At 54.7% G+C, this 20541-nt stretch overlaps 1 protein-coding gene across 2 annotated transcripts in view; it reads left to right on the plus strand.

Annotated features, from left to right (window-relative positions):
* The window catches only part of FAM91A1 (family with sequence similarity 91 member A1), a 194358-nt gene that overhangs the window by 39359 nt on the left and 134458 nt on the right, over positions 1–20541 (plus strand). For both annotated transcript variants that reach the window (XM_075352899.1, XM_075352898.1), the window contains exons 8-9: positions 6210–6272; positions 7049–7155. In XM_075352899.1, the coding sequence (XP_075209014.1) occupies positions 6210–6272; positions 7049–7155 (170 nt within the window). The remainder of the gene's footprint in view (positions 1–6209; positions 6273–7048; positions 7156–20541) is intronic.

A 20541-nucleotide genomic window follows, 5' to 3' on the forward strand; every position in this document is an offset into this window, starting at 1 on the left:
CAATCTAACCAGTTTCAATGCTTTGTGTTCAGGAGGTCACACACACATGCATTCTCTGATTTTTTTCATTTTTATTTTTTTGATTTTAAAGATTTGGAAGAAAAGCGGGTCCAGTCTGGACTCCCGGCATGTCCCTTCTCACCCCACTGTGTCGGCGGTGTTGTTAAGGTTGACTTTACAAGGCTGGAGCCTTTACATGCCGTGCTCCTTCACATCCTCTGAGAGGCTCTGGGTTGAAGTGGGAGCCGTCACGGTCCTCTCTGCTTGCAGAAGACCGGTCTCCATCCGCAGCCCTGTCTGGTTCCTGCTGGAATGAGCGTTTAACCCCCCTCAGGGACTGGCCCTGCGTCTCAAAAGCTAAGTATTGAGACGTTTTTCAGGGGTCCCGGGTACTTTTATTAGGGGGAAAGTATGTTTTTTATGTTTACTGTAAATTCCGTCCGGTTCTGGGGGTTTCCCCTGAGAACCGCGCCGACGGTGCCTGCTCGTCGGCCGCATGTTAAAATCTAGGCCCCGGCTTCTGTTTGGGCCTAGTTTCGGTTTCATCTTCCTCTGCATGTCATTCATGCAGGGGAATAGAGTGGCGCCGCCCACCGGCCATCCAGCAGAGGGGAGGACACTCCTCTCTCAGGAGATGTTCCCCTCCCCTGCATATCTCCTTAGCCCTCCGGTTTCCCGCTCTTGGGCTAATCTCCGCCCCCCCTCCTCCTCCCAGCGCCATTTTCTCAGCGTTTATTACACTGATCGGCGCTGGCTGCTGAATCTGCTGCTTTCCTGGAAGGCTGACGCTTTACTGGGGGTCCGAGCTGTGGAATCCGGAGGGCACACAGAGAGCAGGCTGGTAAGCCACAACCTCTGGTTGTGGGTTTTATTATACACTCTCAGGACATTCTATACGAGTGTATTCTTACTGCAGAGCTTCTCACCTCAGCAGCATGTCTGTCACCCGGAGCAAGGCTGCAAACATGTACGCTATATGCACTGCATGTAAGCGCATTCTGCCAGAGCCAAGCACATACCCACATTGTGATGCCTGTGCTAACATGGTTGTGTCTCAGCCTGGAGCCTCCTCAGGGGTCCCTCCGGCTGCTCCGGCCCCGGTGGCTGAACCCCCGGCTTGGGTAGCATCCTTTTCCCAAGCTATTTCCCAGTCTTTTGCCGACTCCATGGGGCAGCTGTCCCGGACACTGCTGACCATGCATCAGCCCCCTTCTCAGGGTGCCTCTGCTGCTCCGAGTTCTGCAGAGCTCTCAGAGCATGTCCTAGGACCCCGTCCCCCTAAACGGAGACGCAGGGACCCTTCTCCTTCTTTTTCCTCGTCCCACGGCTCTGATTCACGAGCCGAGGTGCAGGGCGAGGAGGATTCGTTTACTGTGGGCTCAGACGCTACCTCTATGTACCCCATTGACGTGTCTGAGGGTGATGCGGATGTTAGTGACTTGATTGCATCCATTAACTCCGTACTGAACCTCAATCCACCAGAGTCAGAGGAACAAGCCTCTCTGGTAGAAAAACACCAGTTTACCTCACCTAAGAGAGCTAAGAGCATGTTTTTTAACCACTCCATTTTTCGGACCACTGTTAACAAGCCCAGGGCCTGTCCTGACAAACGTTTTACGAAGCGTAGTTCTGATGACAGTTTTCCTTTTCCACCAGAGGTGGTTAAGGAATGGGCCCAGTCTCCAAAGGTAGACCCTCCAGTGTCCAGAATCTCAGCCCGCACAGTTGTAGCTGTGGCTGATGGCACTTCTCTTAAGGATCCCACTGACCGCCAGGTTGACCTTCTGGCCAAGTCTGTATATGAGGCAGCAGGAGCCTCGTTCTCCCCGTCTTTTGCGGCAGTGTGGGCTCTTAAGGCAGTCTCTGCCTCTCTGGCAGAGATACATTCCCTCACCAGGGACTCTATGCCTGAGATGGATGCCTTAACTTCTCAAGCTTCGGCTTTTTCATCCTACGCCATGTCTGCCATCCTGGAGGCTTCTCACTGCACGGCGGTGGCCTCCGCTGACTCCCTCGCGATCCGCAGGATCTTGTGGCTTCGAGAGTGGAAAGCAGACGCTTCCTCTAAGAAGTTCCTTGCGAGTCTTCCTTTTTCTGGGTCCCGGCTGTTTGGTGAACAACTGGATGACATAATTAAGGAAGCTACTGGCGGGAAGAGTACTTCCTTGCCACAAACTAAAGCCAAGAAACCTGTCCAGGGCAGGAACCAATCGAGGTTTCGTTCCTTTCGTTCCTCTAACTGGTCATCCTCTAAGCCCTCGACCTCGTCCACCACCACAGCCAAGGATCGTAAACCCAACTGGCGCACGAAGCCGCGTCCTCAAAAGACCGGAGGAGCCGCTGCCACTAAGGCAGGCTCCTCTTGACTATCTGGCTGCGCCAGCAACGTCCTTGGTCGCTGGCAGGCTCTCCCACTTTGGCGACGTGTGGTTTCAACACGTCTCCGATCAGTGGGTGCGAGATATCATCTCCCACGGCTACAGGATAGAATTCTCTTCCAGCCCGCCAAACAGATTTTTTCTGTCCACCCCCCCTGCTCCAAAGCCGCCACCTACTCTCAGGCCGTGGCATCCCTGCAGGCCAACGGTGTAATTGTTCCGGTTCCCGCCCGGGAACGGTTCAGCGGTTTCTACTCAAACCTCTTTCTAGTTCCCAAGAAGGACGGTTCCTTCCGGCCCATCCTGGATCTCAAGCTTCTCAACAAGCATGTTCAGGTGCGGCACTTTCGCATGGAATCTCTGAGATCAGTCAGAGGAACAAGCCTCTCTGGTAGAAAAACACCAGTTTACCTCACCTAAGAGAGCAAGGAGTATGTTTTTTTTTTTTTAACCACTCCAGTTTTCAGGCCACTGTGACCAAACCCAGGGCCTGTCCTGACAAACGCTTTCCAAAGCGCAGTTCTGATGACCGTTTTCCCTTTCCACCAGAAGTGGTCAAGGAGTGGGCTCATTCACCAAAGGTAGATCCTCCGGTGTCTAGAATCTCAGCCCGGACAGTTGTATCTGTGGCGGATGGCGCCTCAATGACCCAAGGAGATTTCCTGGCATCCATCGACATCAGAGATGCCTATCTGCATGTGCCTATTGCGGTTTCACACCAGCGTTGGCTACGCTTTGCAATCGGAGAGGAACATTTCCAATTCGTGGCTCTCCCCTTCGGCTTAGCCACGGCCCCTCGAGTATTCACCAAGGTCATGGCAGCAGTGGTTGCGGTTCTGCACCTCCAGGGGTTGGCAGTGATTCCTTACCTGGACGACCTTCTAGTCAAGGCCTCATCCAGTGCAGACTGCCAACGGAGTGTCTCACTCACGCTCGCCACGCTCGTTCAGTTCGGGTGGCTTGTCAACCTGCCCAAGTCCACTCTGACCCCGACCCAGGTGCTTCTTTACCTAGGGATGCAATTCGAGACTCTGCCGGCACTTGTCAAGTTGCCCTTAGTCAAACAGCAGTCCCTTCGTCTGGCGGTGCGCTCTCTGCTGAGGCGCCGCCGTCATTCCATCAGACACCTCATGCAGGTGCTAGGTCAGATGGTGGCATCAATGGAAGCGGTTCCCTTTGCCCAGTTCCATCTGCGTCCCCTGCAGCTGGACATTCTCCGCTGTTGGGACAAGCGGATCTCTTCCGTGCACAGGCTGGTGGTTCTGTTGTCACAGACCAGGAGCTCCCTTCAGTGGTGGCTTCGGCCCCTCTCTCTGTCTCAGGGACGCTCCTTCCTGACTCCATCCTGGGTGATCCTCACCACGGATGCCAGCCTCTCCGGTTGGGGAGCAGTATTTCTCCATCACCGAGCACAGGGCACTTGGACTCTGTCCGAATCAGCCCTCTCGATCAATGTGCTGGAGATCAGAGCTGTGTTTCTAGCTCTCCTAGCCTTTCACCACCTGTTGGCGGGCAGGCACATTCGAGTTCAGTCGGACAACGCGACAGCGGTTGCCTACATCAATCACCAGGGCGGGACTCACAGCCGTCTGGCGATGTTGGAGGTTCAACGTATCCTCCAGTGGACGGAGGACTCCAAGTCCACCATATCCGCAGTCCACATCCCAGGCGTGGAAAACTGGGAGGCCGATTATCTCAGCCGTCAAACCGTGGACAGCGGCGAGTGGGCCCTGCATCCGTCAGTGTTCAGATCAATCTGCCGCAAGTGGGGCACTCCGGAAGTGGATCTAATGGCATCCCGGCACAACAACAAGGTTCCGGTTTACATGGCTCGCTCCCACGATCCTCAGGCCTTCGCAGCGGACGCACTGGTTCAAGATTGGTCTCAGTTCCGTCTGGCCTATGTGTTTCCCCCTCTAGCTCTCTTGCCCAGGGTTCTGCGCAAGATCGGAATGGAGGGCCGTCGAGTCATAATCATTGCTCCGGACTGGCCCAGGCGAGCTTGGTACCCAGACCTGCTCCGTCTGTCCGTAGGGGTGCGTGGCACCTCCCGGACCGCCCAGACCTTCTCTCTCAAGGTCCGTTCTTCCGCCAGAATTCTGCGGCTCTCAGATTGACGGCGTGGCTCTTGAGTCCTGGATCCTGACGGCTTCAGGCATTCCCTCTGAGGTCATCTCCACTATGACTCAGGCTCGGAAGTCTTCCTCGGCCAAGATTTACCACAGGACTTGGAGGATTTTCCTGTCCTGGTGTCGCTCTTCCGGCCATGTCCCTTGGCCGTTCTCCTTGCCGACCATCCTGTCTTTTCTACAGTCCGGTCTACAGCTAGGACTGTCCCTCAATTCCCTCAAGGGACAGGTGTCGGCTCTGTCGGTATTGTTCCAGCGGCGTATCGCCCGACTGGCTCAGGTGCGCACCTTCATGCAGGGCGCATCTCACATCATTCCTCCTTACTGGCGGCCCTTGGATCCCTGGGACCTTAATCTGGTCCTTACGGCCTTACAGAAACCCCCCTTTGAGCCTCTCAGGGAGGTTCCTTTGTTTAGACTTTCACAGAAAGTTGTTTTTCTAGTAGCCATAACTTCTCTCAGGAGAGTTTCTGATTTGGCTGCGCTCTCTTCGGAATCCCCCTTTTTGGTGTTTCACCAAGACAAGGTGGTTCTTCGTCCGACTCCGGACTTTCTCCCTAAGGTGGTGTCTCCTTTCCACCTTAACCAGGACATTTCATTGCCTTCTCTTTGCCCGGCCCCTGTGCATCGCTTTGAGAAGGCGTTGCATTCCTTAGATTCGGAGCGCCCGCACCAAATCTATGTGTCACGCACCGCCGTTTTTAGGCGGTGCACCTCATTTTTTGTGCTAACCACTGGTCAGCGCAAGGGTCTCGCTGCTTCTAAACCGACCCTAGCTCGTTGGATCAGGTCGGCTATCACCGATGCCTACCAGTGTTCTCAGGTGCATCCTCCGCCAGGGATTAAGGCGCACTCGACCAGAGCTGTCGGTGCCTCCTGGGCTTTCAGGCACCAGGCTACGGCTCAGCAGGTTTGTCAGGCTGCCACGTGGTCCAGTCTGCACACTTTTTCGAAGCACTACCAAGTGCATGCTCATGCTTCGGCAGATGCGAGCTTGGGCAGATGCGTTCTTCAGGCGGCTGTCGCCCATTTGTGAAGTTAGGTTTTGCCTACTTCTCAGTTTGGTTTATTTCCCACCCATGGACTGCTTTGGAACGTCCCATGGTTTGGGTCTCCCATAAGGAACGATGAAGAAAAAGAGACTTTTGTTTTCTTACCGTAAATTCTTTTTCTTATAGTTCCGACATGGGAGACCCAGCACCCTCCCTGTTGCCTGTTGGCAGTTTTTTGTTCCGTGTGTTTCACCGGCTGTTGTTAGTAGTCAGAGTTCCGGTCTTTCCGAGTTTTACTCTATCTCTACTTATGGGTGGATGTCCTCCTTCAGCTTTTGCACTGAACTGGTTAGATTGTCATCCAGGGGGTGTATATAGCCCGGAGGGAGGAGCTACACGTTTGAGTGTAGTACTTTGTGTGTCCTCCGGAGGCAGAAGCTATACACCCATGGTTTGGGTCTCCCATGTCGGAACTATAAGAAAAAGAATTTACGGTAAGTAAACAAAATTCTCTTTATTTATATATATATATAATATATATATATATATATATATATATATATATATAAAATATGAGAGAGAGGATTACTCTGCATAGTGAAATTCACCCTTCTCTTTAAAAATGAACACGTGGGCAACATTGATTTTATTTTTTTTTATTTTGAGCAATTTGGATCGACCCTTGTAACAAGACTTTAATCTCTTTTTAGGCCTTTATAATAAAGGGTTTATATATCTGGACGTACCAATCTCCGATGACAGCTGCATATCGGGTATGTGAATATATTCACCGTTTTTAGATTTTCAGGGCCTGCAGAAAGCTGAGAAACGGACCCTAAAGATTGGGGATTTGGGGGCGGGGGGGTGTCGCAAGGATTTCTTCTTTCCTTGATTATTTATGATGCATTGGAGACTCAACATCTGAAAACTCAAATATACCTATAAGGCTGCTTTCACACATCAGTTTTTTGCCATTCGGCACAATCCAGCAAAAACTTGAAAAAACGGATCCAGCTTCTGTTGCCGCCGGATTAGTTTTTTCCTCCACAGACTTCTGTTAGCGGCGGATTGTGCCGGATGGCCTTGCATTCCATCCGGCTTTCGCTGGATCCGGCAAAATTTGCTTGTCTGGCAGCCGGATGGAACGCTGAGGGGAATGTTTTTTTGTCTCCGGCGAAAAACCGTATCGAGCCGCATCCGGCGCCCTATGGCGTGTTTTATAATGGAAGTCTATGGACGCCGTAATGCAGCAAAAAAATGGATTCGGCGCCGGATGTTGTTTTTTTGAACTGAGCATGCTCAGTAGCACAACGGATCCGTCAAAAAACTGAAGGAACTGATGGAAAATACTGATGCAACTGATCCGTTTTTTTTTTTTTTTTTTTTTCCTCTGGATCCGTCGCAACAGTTTTTTCGCCGGATCGTGCCTGATGACAAACAACTGATGTGTGAAAGCAGCCTCAGACCTGGATGTAATGTGGGTTGCATTTGATCGTCACGTTCTGTTACCGTCAGAAAGTTGGAAAATTAATGATTTTGCTCCTTTCAGTGCCGCCCCTCGAAGGTTTCGTAATGAACCGACTACAAGGAGATTACTTTGAAACGCTGCTGTACAAGATCTTTGTTTCTATAGATGAACACACAAATGTGGCGGAGGTAAGATAGAAAATGATCCAAAAGGATGTCATCTTCTCGGTAGAGGTGTGCAAATAAATTCACGGGGCTTTGGTCCAGTGGCCATGTCTGTACTCCACTAGTCGTGAGTAGAGCTGGGTGGATCCCGGACTGTAAGGCCACGTGCCCACGGGAGATCGTACCTGTGGACTTTTCTGCAGGTTTGTCCGCAGCTCCCCGGAATCCGCAGCTATCCACTGCTGCGGTATATCTGCGGAGTTGTTGAGGTAAACCTGCAGAAACAGTGCGGATTTCGTGCGGAATTACCGCCCTGTATCTCCATAGTGGAGAGGCGGGAATTCCGCATGAATAATGGACATGCAGTTGCGTGCGGCTGCAGGAAATCCGCAACTTTTTCCGCAGCCACAAATACCGCAGCATTTATACAGCACCCCTCAAATCCCATAGGATAGCATGGGGCGTTTCTGTACCTGCGTAAACCCGCGGATTTATCTGGAAAATCTAGAAAATCCGCGGGTTTTCCGCGGCAGAATCCGCGGTTACTTTCTCCCGTGGGCACATAGCCTTAAAGTCCGGATCTGCGCAGTTTCAAAGTTTCCCTAGTGCTGGGCCCAAGCCCAGGATTCTGGCTGTTTTGATCCGGATCTGGCACTCGAGAAGTTAATAAAAAAAAAAAATGAAAGAAAGAAAGAAAATAAGAATAAAGTGAGCGCTTCATATTTACAGAGGCTTCATCGCGGCTGTACGCTGTCCCCGCCCGGCTGTACGCTGTCCCCGCCCGGCTGTACGCTGTCCCCGCCCGGCTGTACGCTGTCCCCGCCCGGCTGTACGCTGTCCCCGCCCGGCTGTACGCTGTCCCCGCCCGGCTGTACGCTGTCCCCGCCCGGCTGTACGCTGTCCCCGCCCGGCTGTACGCTGTCCCCGCCCGGCTGTACGCTGTCCCCGCCCGGCTGTACGCTGCTCCAGAGCTGTGTTAATAAAGTTTCATCACTATATAATGGAAAACTTTGATGTAATGTTTGGTGTCTCCGCTCCACGCCGGATCACTTACTCCTCAAGATCTGTTTGCTGTCAACGAGTGGGAAAATTCTTATTAGCTACCGAAGCTCAAAGCCTTGTCCTATCACGGACGGCTGTTGCCGGTATGAGGATCGGATCCTCCCAAAGTCTGGTGGGGATCAGGAGTTTCTTTGTCGCTCTATTGGGAGACCCAGACAATTGGGTGTATAGGCTATGCCTCCGGAGGCCGCACAAAGTATTACACTTAAAAGTGTTAAGCCCCTCTGTCACAAACCACCGGGGGGGGTCACTCAGAAATCCCCCGCGCTGGCTACCAGTACGTCACAATCGGGGGGTAACAAGTGGGGGTCACCCCTCCTTTATACCTCCCGACCGACAGACAGAGCACGTGACGCGCTCTCTAGCGCCCCTCTTATAGTCAGGCCAATTATGGAATTGCCCGACAATAAGCAAGGAGGCCGCTATACTACTTATGCCGATTATTGAAGGGTCCCCGGTGAGAGTAAGGTATATATTCCCCCGACCTCCGCGGGCGGAATATATAAACTCTCCCCGAATCTCACTGGCCTCCCCACAATAATCCTTGGCACAACTCGCTGCCACCAACCGATTTACGGTAACTATTAGCCGAACACACAGACGTGGGATTCAAGATCGAGATAACAGAACAGCCCAAGATTAATTATATAATTTAATCGCCTAAAGCACACTAGAAACTACAATATATACAATAGGGAATCTACAGAATATACAGTTATGTCAGAGTACAGTTACAATCAAAGCATGGGTTACAAACAGGCATACACAGTTCCAGCAGTTACCTTGTTGCGTCTGGCCACAGGGGGGCGCTGTAGACCAGGTTTCCAGGAACTCCCACAGATGTTTCCTACACGTGCCCCCAGCGAGAAGAACCTTGGAAAATGGCCGAAGCAGGGTTATCAACCTGGGCAAATCCAGGTCTCCTCCTACCTTAGTGACCTCACGGGGAAGCACTGCCACTCCCCCTGCATGGATCAGAATTATCCAGAAAAGGGGATTTTGGCCATAACTGTGCCTGGGAGCGTCGTAGACGGACGTCAACGCTCTCATTGTGACAGTTATGAATTTAGCTACAGAACGAGGGGACTCATGACCTGTCTACGAGTTCCCATATGGCTGATATCACGTTTGGTGTGTTTCCCAATGTCCTACTTCCATAAAAAGGGTGTGCCAGCATCGTCCACATGCGGAGACACCATTTCTATGGTTGCCATATTTATCGGAAATATGGCTTGCGAGATATGAACCATTTTTTACTGGAGTCGTTCTGTCTGGCTACTTCCATAGCCTTGCTAATGAGATAGCAGCTCCAGCTACAGGGTGACGGCAGGGAGCCATCCTGGATCCATTGTCCTAAAGCCACCTAATTTCCATATCACAGGACATGGCCATGGATTTGTTGCTAAACCAGTTGTGTGAAGGGAAGGGGGTAGTGACACCAGGAGAGGGCTTCCTGACATGACTTGAATGTCATGATTTATCGTCATATCTCCGGATTTACCTCACACCTCCCCCCTTTTGAGGGCGCTAGGGGGCAGCACACTCCGGTGTTCCCCCGTGCGCCCGTCCGCGACCTCTCCTTGTCGGGACAGCCCGTCTGCGTTACCGTGGTCACGGCCCCTTTTGTGGCGAATGGTGAAGTCGTATTGCTGGAGCGCAAGGCTCCATCGCAACAATCGCCCATTCGTCCCAGAGACGGTGTGCAACCAGCTGAGGGGATTGTGGTCCGTCTCCACGATGAAGTGGCGCCCGTATAGATAGGGTTGCAGACGCTGCAGGGCCCACACTATGGCCAGGCACTCCTTCTCCATCGTGGAATAGGCAACTTCCCTTGGTAACAGCTTCCTGCTCAGGTACAAGACTGGGTGCTCTTGGCTCGCAGAGTCCACCTGGCTGAGCACCGCACCGAGGCCGAAGTCACTGGCGTCGGTCTGTACTACAAACGGCCGCGTGAAGTCGGCTGCCTGTAGTACGGGCGGGCTGGACAGGGCGTCCTTTAGGGCCCGGAAGGCTGTCTCGCAGTCCATTGTCCAATCGACTGCAGAGGGCAGCTTCTTCTTGGTGAGGTCCGTCAAGGGCTTTGCCAGGCTACTATAGCATGGAACAAACCTCCTATAGTACCCAGCGGTCCCCAAGAAGGACATCACCTGCTTCTTGGTCCTGGGGGTGGGCCAGGATGCGATGGCTTCCACTTTCTCAGGCTCGGGCTTCAGTGTTCTCCCACCTACCCGGTGACCGAGGTACTGGACCTCGCTCATGGCCAGCTGACACTTTCCCGGCTTGATGGTCAAACCTGCCCGGTGGATCCGCCTGAGCACCTGTGCTAGATGCTCTAGGTGGTCCTCCCAGGTGGGACTGAAGACGGCAATGTCATCCAGGTACGCGGCCGCGTACCCTTCAAGTCCCTTGAGCAGGGTGTTGACCATCCGCTGGAAAGTGGCAGGGGCATTCCTCATCCCGAATGGCATCACCGTGGACTCGTACAGTCCAAATGGGGTAATAAAGGCAGAGCGTTCCCTGGCCTTGCGAGTCAGGGGGATCTGCCAATATCCCCGGCTCAGATCCATGATGGTCAGGTACTGAGCCCCGGCCAACTGATCGAGCAGGTCATCGATGCGTGGCATTGGGTACGCATCGGCGACCGTGACCGCATTGAGCCCCCTGTAGTCCACGCAGAACCGAGTGGTTCGGTCCTTCTTAGGGACGAGGACTACAGGCGAGGCCCAAGCGCTGTTGGATGCCTGGATCACCCCCAGCTCCAGCATCTCGTCAATCTCCTGGCGCATGTGTTGCTGCACCTCCAGGGAGACCCGATATGCTGAACGCCGGATCGGGGGATGATCCCCAGTGTCCACGTGATGGACAGCCAAGTCAGTCCTTCCGGGCTGGTTGGTAAACAACCCCCGGAAGGGGTGTAGGGTGGCCCACAGCTGGGACCGTTGGTCCTCCAAGAGCTGGTGGCCAACCTCCACATCCTCAATGGATCCGCCTGCCCTAACCTGGGCTAGCATATCCAAGAGGGTTTCCGCTTCTCCCTCCTCGGGCAGGTTGCACACGGGGAGCGCACATGCCTCCCGCTCATGATGTGCCTTCATCATGTTCACATGGAAGGGCTTCCGCCTTCCACGGGCAGGGTCCAGGGTGACCAGGTACGTCACAGGGTTGAGCTGCTGGTACACGAGGTATGGGCCTTCCCAGGCTGCCTGAAGCTTGTCCTGTGGTACGGGGACCAGTACCCACACCTCTTGACCCACTTGGTAGGTCCTCTCACAAGCGTTCTGGTCGTACCAACGCTTCTGATCAGCCTGGGCTTGAGCCATATTGTCGTGTACCAGTTGCGTCAAGGCCTGCATTTTGTCCCGGAAGCGCATGACATACTCGATAACCGACACTCCAGGGGTGGCCAAATCCCCTTCCCAAGCCTCTTTCACCAGAGCCAGGGGGCCCCGCACACGTCGCCCGTACAGGAGCTCAAACGGTGAGAATCCTGTTGAGGCCTGTGGAACCTCCCGGTAAGCAAATAACAGGTGTGGGAGATACCGCTCCCAGTCACGCCCATGGGAGTCGACCAACATCTTAAGCATCTGCTTTAAGGTGCCATTGAACCGCTCGCACAGGCCATTAGTCTGTGGATGGTACGGGCTGGCCACCAGATGTCGCACCTGGACTTGCTTACAGAGGGTCTCCATCAGCTGGGACATGAATTGGGTCCCCCGGTCGGTGAGCATTTCCTGGGGAAAACCCACTCGGGAGAAAATCTCCAGCAATGCGGTGGCCACCTTGTCAGCCCGAATGGACGACAAGGCCACCGCTTCTGGGTACCGGGTGGCATAGTCCACTACCGTCAGTATGAAGCGTTTCCCGGAGCTGCTGGGGATGGCCAGCGGGCCGACCAGATCCACAGCCACCCTCCTGAAAGGCTCATCGATGATGGGCAGAGATACCAGTGGGGCTTTGGGGCGTGGCCCCGCCTTCCCCACTCTCTGACAGGTTTCACACGAACGGCAGTAGGCAGCCACATCGGCCCCCATTTTTGGCCAGTAGAAATGCTGGTTTAACCTGGCCTTGGTCTTAGCGATCCCTAGGTGTCCGGCCATCGGAATCTCATGTGCGATCCGCAACAACTCCGTCCGGAACGGATAGGGTACCACCAACTGTCGGTCCCTGGGCCACGCCTCCGGTGAACCCTGCTGGACCGTGGCCCGGTACAGCCGTCCTTGGTCCCAGACCACTCGCTCCGGGTCCGAGTCCGAGGGAGGCTGTGCCGCCTGCTCCTTTAGAGCTTTCAGGCTGTCGTCAGCTTCTAACGCTGCCTGAAACTCCTGACTAGATGTGGCCAGAATCGACGAGACTGTCACATCTTCAGTCAGTACCCCGGGACCTGTGTCCTGGCCTCCACCTGACTCGGCTGCCACTTGGTCAGAAGGGGAAGAGCTATCGGACCTCCGGGAGGCCCCTTGGCTTCCAGCACTCCCACTGCGGGTGACAGCGGCCACAGCCGCTGCGACCGTGGGTCGTGCCTGCTCCTCCTCCGTTCCTGACCAAGTCGCCGGTTCAGGCAGACCTACCTGGCTTCCTGACACCCCGGTTGTGGGGGAACCCTGCACCGAGATCTTACCTGGGAGCACTTCCGCTCCTGGACCGGCCCCAATCTCACCTGCCTGTTCCCCTCCTGCAGCAACAGAACCCCGGTGTGAAATCTCTGGGGACCCCACATTTGCTGTGGTAGCCCCCACCCCACACACTGGTCCTCCCCCTGCAGCACCCTGCTCTCTGCTTATCCCTGCAGAGGGCAGCAGATCCCAGCTCACAGGCTGGTTACTTGTAGAGGCATTGTCACACCTTTCTCTGACCCCCTCCCCTGTCACAGCTGCAGCTGCGTGTGTGTCTATGGTGTCTGTGCAAGCAGAAATATCAGAGTTCACTCCCTCCTCCCTTACATCATTCATAGATAACACATTAACATTGTCCGGAGGCACGTCAGCACTGGCTGAAGGTTCAGCCTTTGGGGCGGGGCCAAACTGGGAGGTTATTTGCCCCAAATCTGTCCCAAGTAGCACGTTTGCAGGGATCCGATCAGTTACCCCCACCTCCCTCACCCCTCGCCCTGCGCCCCAGTCCACATAAATGTCAGCAACAGGCAGCGCCGGGTCAATGCCTCCAATCCCGGAGACAGCGAGGGTTTTTCCAGGGATCAAGTCTTGGGGGGACACCATCTCAGGCCGCACCAGAGTCACCTCCGAGGCGCTGTCTCGCAGTCCTATGGTCACAGACTGGCCGACGGTGACAGGTTGGAAGCTGTCCAGGGACCTACCACCACCCCCACCCACACAATACACCTTGGGCGGCCCTTGGGACGGGGACGGAGCCGGGGCCTTGGGACGCTGAGGGCACATGGCCTTGAAGTGTCCAGGTAGGTTGCACTGGTGGCACCGTCTTGGCTCTGCCACGGGCCTGGAGAGGGGAGTTGAGGGGGACACCCCCTGCAGTCTAGGGGCAGGTGGGGCAGTCGCAGAGTTCATCTTACCCCCTCTCCAGGTGCTGCTGGTGGCTGCTCTCCTGGCTTCAGGAGCCCGATTGTTGGTGTAGTCATCTGCCAGGGCAGCTGTAGCCGTGGATCCCTTTGGCTTCTGGTCTCGGATGAACTGGCGGAGATCCTCAGGGCAGTTCCACAAGAGTTGCTCCGTGATGAACAAGTCCAGGATCTCCGGTCCGGTGGAAAGCTGCAGGCCTTGGGTCCAGTGGTCGGCAGCTCGGGCAAGTGCCCGCCGGTGGTCAGCCCAGGAGTCCTTTGGTCCCTTCTGTAGGCTCCGGAACTTCTTGCGGTAGGACTCCGGGGTGAGGTTGTACTGTTGGATCAGGGCCCGCTTGATGGTGTCGTAGCCCTGATCTGCCTCAGCAGGCAAGTCCCCAAGGATATCCAGGGCCTTACCCCTTAAACGGGGGGTCAGGTATTTGGCCCACTGGTCCTTGTTCAGATGGTGCTGCAAGCAAGTCCGCTCAAAAGCAGTCAAGAAAGAGTCCAAGTCTCCATCCTTCTCCAGCACTGGGAAGTCCTCAACACGGACCTTTGGAAGTTTGGTGTCTTGAAGGTCACGTGTGGCTGATGAGGGCCGGAGCTGAGCTAGCTGCAGCTGGTAGTCACGCTCTGCCTGGCGCTCTTCACGCGCTGCCTGCCGCTCTGCCCTGCGCTCTGCCATGAGTATCTCGTAGGTATCCCGGTCTCCAGCCTGGAGAAGGGCCATAGCCATTTGAAGAAGGCTATCCGAGCCTCCCAGGCTCGGTGGAATGGCACGTGGTGATCTGCGGCCCGCTGCGGAGCCTGGTGCTTCACTGTCCATTGCAGAGCGGAGGGCTGGCATCTGGCTCGTTGAGGAACCTTGGGCGAGCTCCTCCTCATCTTGTCCAGCAGTGCCCGGTTGTGCAATGTCCTCGGCAGAACGGTTTTCTGGCGTCGAGCTCCTGGAGGGCTCGTGGACAACCTCCTCATCGTCTCTGGCCTGAGCATCGGCCATTCCTTTGGCTTTGCTCCTGGTGCTATCAGCCATTGTTGCAGACTTTGGTCACTGACACAGAACTGACACCTGATGCCTCCACACACCTTACAGTATCTGCACTCTGACACTCTAGTGTTGAGCTAGTCTGAAGACCCCAGCAGCCACAGCTGCTGCAGGCAGTCTTTAGTGTCTGGGAGTATGGATCTCACACTCACACACACTATTATCTCGATCCCACCGCTGCCACCAATATGTCACAAACCACCGGCGGGGGGTCACTCAGAAATCCCCCGCGCTGGCTACCAGTACGTCACAATCGGGGGGTAACAAGTGGGGGTCACCCCTCCTTTATACCTCCCGACCGACAGACAGAGCACGTGACGCGCTCTCTAGCGCCCCTCTTATAGTCAGGCCAATTATGGAATTGCCCGACAATAAGCAAGGAGGCCGCTATACTACTTATGCCGATTATTGAAGGGTCCCCGGTGAGAGTAAGGTATATATTCCCCCGACCTCCGCGGGCGGAATATATAAACTCTCCCCGAATCTCACTGGCCTCCCCACAATAATCCTTGGCACAACTCGCTGCCACCAACCGATTTACGGTAACTATTAGCCGAACACACAGACGTGGGATTCAAGATCGAGATAACAGAACAGCCCAAGATTAATTATATAATTTAATCGCCTAAAGCACACTAGAAACTACAATATATACAATAGGGAATCTACAGAATATACAGTTATGTCAGAGTACAGTTACAATCAAAGCATGGGTTACAAACAGGCATACACAGTTCCAGCAGTTACCTTGTTGCGTCTGGCCACAGGGGGGCGCTGTAGACCAGGTTTCCAGGAACTCCCACAGATGTTTCCTACACGTGCCCCCAGCGAGAAGAACCTTGGAAAATGGCCGAAGCAGGGTTATCAACCTGGGCAAATCCAGGTCTCCTCCTACCTTAGTGACCTCACGGGGAAGCACTGCCACTCCCCCTGCATGGATCAGAATTATCCAGAAAAGGGGATTTTGGCCATAACTGTGCCTGGGAGCGTCGTAGACGGACGTCAACGCTCTCATTGTGACAGTTATGAATTTAGCTACAGAACGAGGGGACTCATGACCTGTCTACGAGTTCCCATATGGCTGATATCACGTTTGGTGTGTTTCCCAATGTCCTACTTCCATAAAAAGGGTGTGCCAGCATCGTCCACATGCGGAGACACCATTTCTATGGTTGCCATATTTATCGGAAATATGGCTTGCGAGATATGAACCATTTTTTACTGGAGTCGTTCTGTCTGGCTACTTCCATAGCCTTGCTAATGAGATAGCAGCTCCAGCTACAGGGTGACGGCAGGGAGCCATCCTGGATCCATTGTCCTAAAGCCACCTAATTTCCATATCACAGGACATGGCCATGGATTTGTTGCTAAACCAGTTGTGTGAAGGGAAGGGGGTAGTGACACCAGGAGAGGGCTTCCTGACATGACTTGAATGTCATGATTTATCGTCATATCTCCGGATTTACCTCACACCCTCCCCTTCTGCCTATACACCCCCCGTGCTCCCACGGGCTCCTCAGTTTTTTTGCTTTGTGCGAAGGAGGTCAGACACGCACGCACAGCTCCATAGATGGGTCAGCAGCAGCTGCTGACCATGTCGGATGGAAGAAAAGTGGGCCCATATAGGGCCCCCAGCATGCTCCCTTCTCACCCCACTCTTGTCGGTGGTGTTGTAAGGTTGAGGTATCCATTGCGGGTACGGAGGCTGGAGCCCACATGCTGTTTTCCTTCCCCATCCCCCTCAGGGCTCTGGGTGAAGTGGGATCTTACCGGTCTCCAGGCACTGAGACCGTGCTCCATCCACAACTCCTGTGGAGCCTGCTGGATAGGAGCCGGGTATCGTTCAGGGACATGGCCCTGCTACTTGAAGGTACTCTGTGTCCCTGTGGGGACCGCACAAAGCAACACTCCAGCATTGCTGGGTGTGCTAGTACACCGGGGACCGCGGCGCTGACCGGGTTAATGTGCCATTACACACTCAGCGTCGCTGAGTGTGTTTATGTAGGGGGACTACCGTACTACCGCCGCCGCCATGTTTTTAACACTGAGGCGCGGCTGGGACTTGTAGTGCGCCGGGGACTTCCGCGCGGCCGCGCTTTTATGGCAGCCGCGCTCATTACTTGAGTCCCCGGCTTGTACGGCCTAGTGTTTCCTCCTCCCGCCCACAGTCCTGACAGGCAGGGGAAGGGCGGGACGCTTTACAGACGAGCTGCAGTGAGGGCTGGAGCATGCTTTGCATACTCCACTCCCCTCACTGCACTGTGAGGCACCAGTTCCCGCACTTTCTAAGGGTCACGCCCACGGCTTCCTCCTCTCTCAGGACGCCGGCAGCCGTGCCATTACACACTCAGCATCGCTGAGTGTGTTTATGTAGGGAGACTACCGCGCTGACCGCCGCCGCCATGTTTTGACACTGAGGCGCGGCTGGGACTTGTAGTGCGCCGGGGACTTCCGCGCGGCCGCGCTTTTACGGCGGCCGCGTTTATTACTCGAGTCCCCGGCTTTTGCGGCCTAGTCTTTCTTCCTCCCGCCCACAGCCCTGACAAGCAGGGGAAGGGCGGGACGCTGCACAGGATGAGCAGCACTGAGGGCTGGAGCATGCTTTGCATACTCCACCCCCCTCACTGTCCTCTCCTCAGAAGCCGGCAGCCATTCCTGTCAGCTCCTTGAATGCTGCAGAGGGGGACAAATTCTGACAGACCCAGGCAGGGACCCTGGTGGCCTCACAACCGCTTTATGCGGGGGGTATGCAGAATCTGTGGTGCTAGCCACATTTGTGCAGGAGTGTAATTTTAAATCATATGTTTATAAGATATGCTTTACACTGTATGGTGCACAGTTGATTCTGTATATATATTGTGTTGCTCAGGGAAGTCAACAGCATGGCGCCCATAAAAGGCAGGAGCGCCAAACCACAGGCTTACTATGCTGCCTGCGCCGCATGTACGACCCCTCTGCCGGCAGGATCCACTGAGCAATCCAGACCGGTATCTCAGCACAGGGGCACTGTTGAATCATTGCTCCCTGGCCCACCTCAGTTGGACCAGAGGTCTCCCCGGGGTGTCTCATAGATCCCAGAGTGAGGTCTCTGATACAGACCCCAGCCCCTGACCGTCTAAGCGAGCTCGCTGGGAAATTCCCTCGACATCTTCATATTGGTCAGGGTCTCAGCGGGGGGAATCCCTGGATGATGAAGCGGAGACAGCTGATCAGGATTCTGATCCTGAGGCCGCTCTCAATCTTGATACGCCTGACGGGGACGCCATAGTGAACGATCTTATAGCGTCTATCAATCAAAGATGCCACTCACAGGCAGATGGAGCTCTGGTTGAAATCTATCTATGAAGCTATCAGCGCTTCTTTTACACCAGCATTTGCAGCCGTATGGGTGCTACAAGCTATCTCAGCAGGTAAAGCGCAAATTGACGCAGCCACACAGACGTCGGCATTTGCGTCTTACGCTATTAATGCTGTCCTGGACTCTGCGAGCCGTATGGCGGTTGCTTCCGCCAATTCGGTGGTACTCTGCAGGGCCTTGTGGCTACGGAACTGGAAGGCAGATTCTGCTTCCAAAAAAGCGTTTAACCAGTTTGCCAATTTCTGGCGACCGACTGTTTGGCGAACGTTTGGATGAAATCATCAAACAATACAAGGGAAAGGATACATCTTTACCCCAGCCCAAACCGAACATACCCCAACAGAGGATGGGGCAGTCGAGGTTTCGGTTCTTTCGGGGCGCGGGCAGGTCCCAATTCTCCTCGTCCAAAAGGCCTCTGAATAGATCAAGGGCTCTCCGATTCATGGCGGTCTAAGTCAAAAAGACCACCGGAGGTGCCGCTACCAAAGCGGCTTCTTGATGGCTTTCGGTCTCCTCAATCCGCATCCTCGGTTGGTGGCAGGCTTTCCCGCCTTTGCGACTCCTGGCTGCCAAGGGTAAAAGACCGTTGGGCGAGAGACATTCTGTCTCACGGTTACAAGTTAGAGTTCGCCTCTCGTCCCCCGACTCGATTCTTCAGGTTATCCCCGCCTCCCGAGCGAGCCGAGGCTCTTCTGCAGGCGCTGGGCACCCTGAGGGCAGAAGGAGTGGTGGTCCCTGTTCCTCTTCAGCAACAGGGTCACGGGTTTTTCTCCAACCTGTTTGTGGTTACAAAGAAGGACGGGTCTTTCCGTCCTGTCCTGGACCCGTAACTGCTCAACAAACACGTATAGACCAGACGGTTCCGGATGGAAACCCTCCGCTCCGTCATCGACTCAATGTCCCCAGAAGATTTCCTTGCATCGATCGATATCAAAGATGCTTTTCTCCACGTACCGGTGGCTCCAGAGCACCAACGCTTCTTGCGCTTCACCATAGGAGACGAACACCTGCAGTTCGTGGCACTGCAGTTCGGCCTGGCTACAGCCCCACGGGTTTTCACCAAGGTCAGGGCTACAGTAGTTGCGGTCCTCCACTCTCAGGGTCACTCGGTGATCCCTTACTTGGACGATCTGCTGATCAAGGCACCCTCTCAAGAGGCATGCCAACACAGCCCCGACGCTTCTCTGGGGGCTCTCCAGAGTTTCGGGTGGATCATCAATTTTCCAAAGTCAAATCTGACACCAGCCCAATCGCTCACATACCTTGGCATGGAGTTTCATACCCTATCGGCGATAGTGAAGCTTCCGCTGATCAACAAGCGTTCACTACAGAAAGGGGTGCAATCTCTCCTTCAAGGTCAAGCACACCCCTTGAAGGGCCTCATGCACTTCCTGGGGAAGATGGTGGCAGCAATGGAGGCAGTTCCTTTCGCGCAGTTTCACCTGCGTCCTCTTCATTGGGACATCCTACGCAAATAGGACAGGAAACCGACGTCCCTCGACAGGAACGTCTCCCTCTCTCAGGCAACCAAAGCTTCCCTTAGGGGGTGACTTTCTTCCCACTTCATTATCGCATGGGAAATCCTTCCTACCCCCATCCTGGGAGGTGGTCACGACGGACGCGAGTCTGTCAGGGTGGGGAGCAGTCTTTCTCCACCACAGTGCTCAGGGTACGTGGACTCAGCAAGAGTCCTCGCTTCAGATCAATGTTCTGAAGATCAGGGCAGTGTATCTTGCCCTAAAGTGTTCCAGCAGTGGCTGGAAGGCAAGCAGATCCGAATTCAGTCGGACAACTCCACAGTGGTGGCTTACATCAACCACCAAGGCGGAACACGCAGTCGGCAAGCCTTCCAGGAAGTCCGGTGGATTTTGATGTGGGTGGAAGCCACGGCCTCCACCATCTCCGCAGTTCACATCCCGGGCGTCGAAAACTGGGAAGCAGACTTTCTCAGTCGCCAGGGCATGGACGCAGGGGAATGGTCTCTTCACCCGGGCGTGTTTCAGGAGATCTGTTGCCGCTGAGGGAGGCCGGACGTCGACCTAATGGCGTCCCGGCACAACAACAAGGTCATGGCATTCATGGCACGCTCTCACGATCACAGAGCTATGGCGGCAGACGCCTTAGTTCGGAATTGGTCGCAGTTTCAACTCCCTTATGTGTTTCCTCCGCTGGCACTGTTGCCCAGAGTGTTACGCACGATCAGGGCCGACTGCCGCCGCGCCATCCTCGTCACTCCAGACTGGCCGAGGAGGTCGTGGTACCCGGATCTGTGGCATCTCACGGTAGGCCAAACGTGGGCACTACCAGTCCGACCAGACTTGCTGTCTCAAGGGCCGTTTTTCCATTTGAATTCTGCGGCCCTCAACCTGACACTGTGGCCATTGAGTCCTAGATCTAGCGTCTTCAGGATTATCTCAAGAGGTCATTGCC

Source organism: Anomaloglossus baeobatrachus, chromosome 6 (genome assembly GCF_048569485.1).
Source record: "Anomaloglossus baeobatrachus isolate aAnoBae1 chromosome 6, aAnoBae1.hap1, whole genome shotgun sequence".
Lineage (NCBI taxonomy): Eukaryota > Metazoa > Chordata > Amphibia > Anura > Aromobatidae > Anomaloglossus > Anomaloglossus baeobatrachus.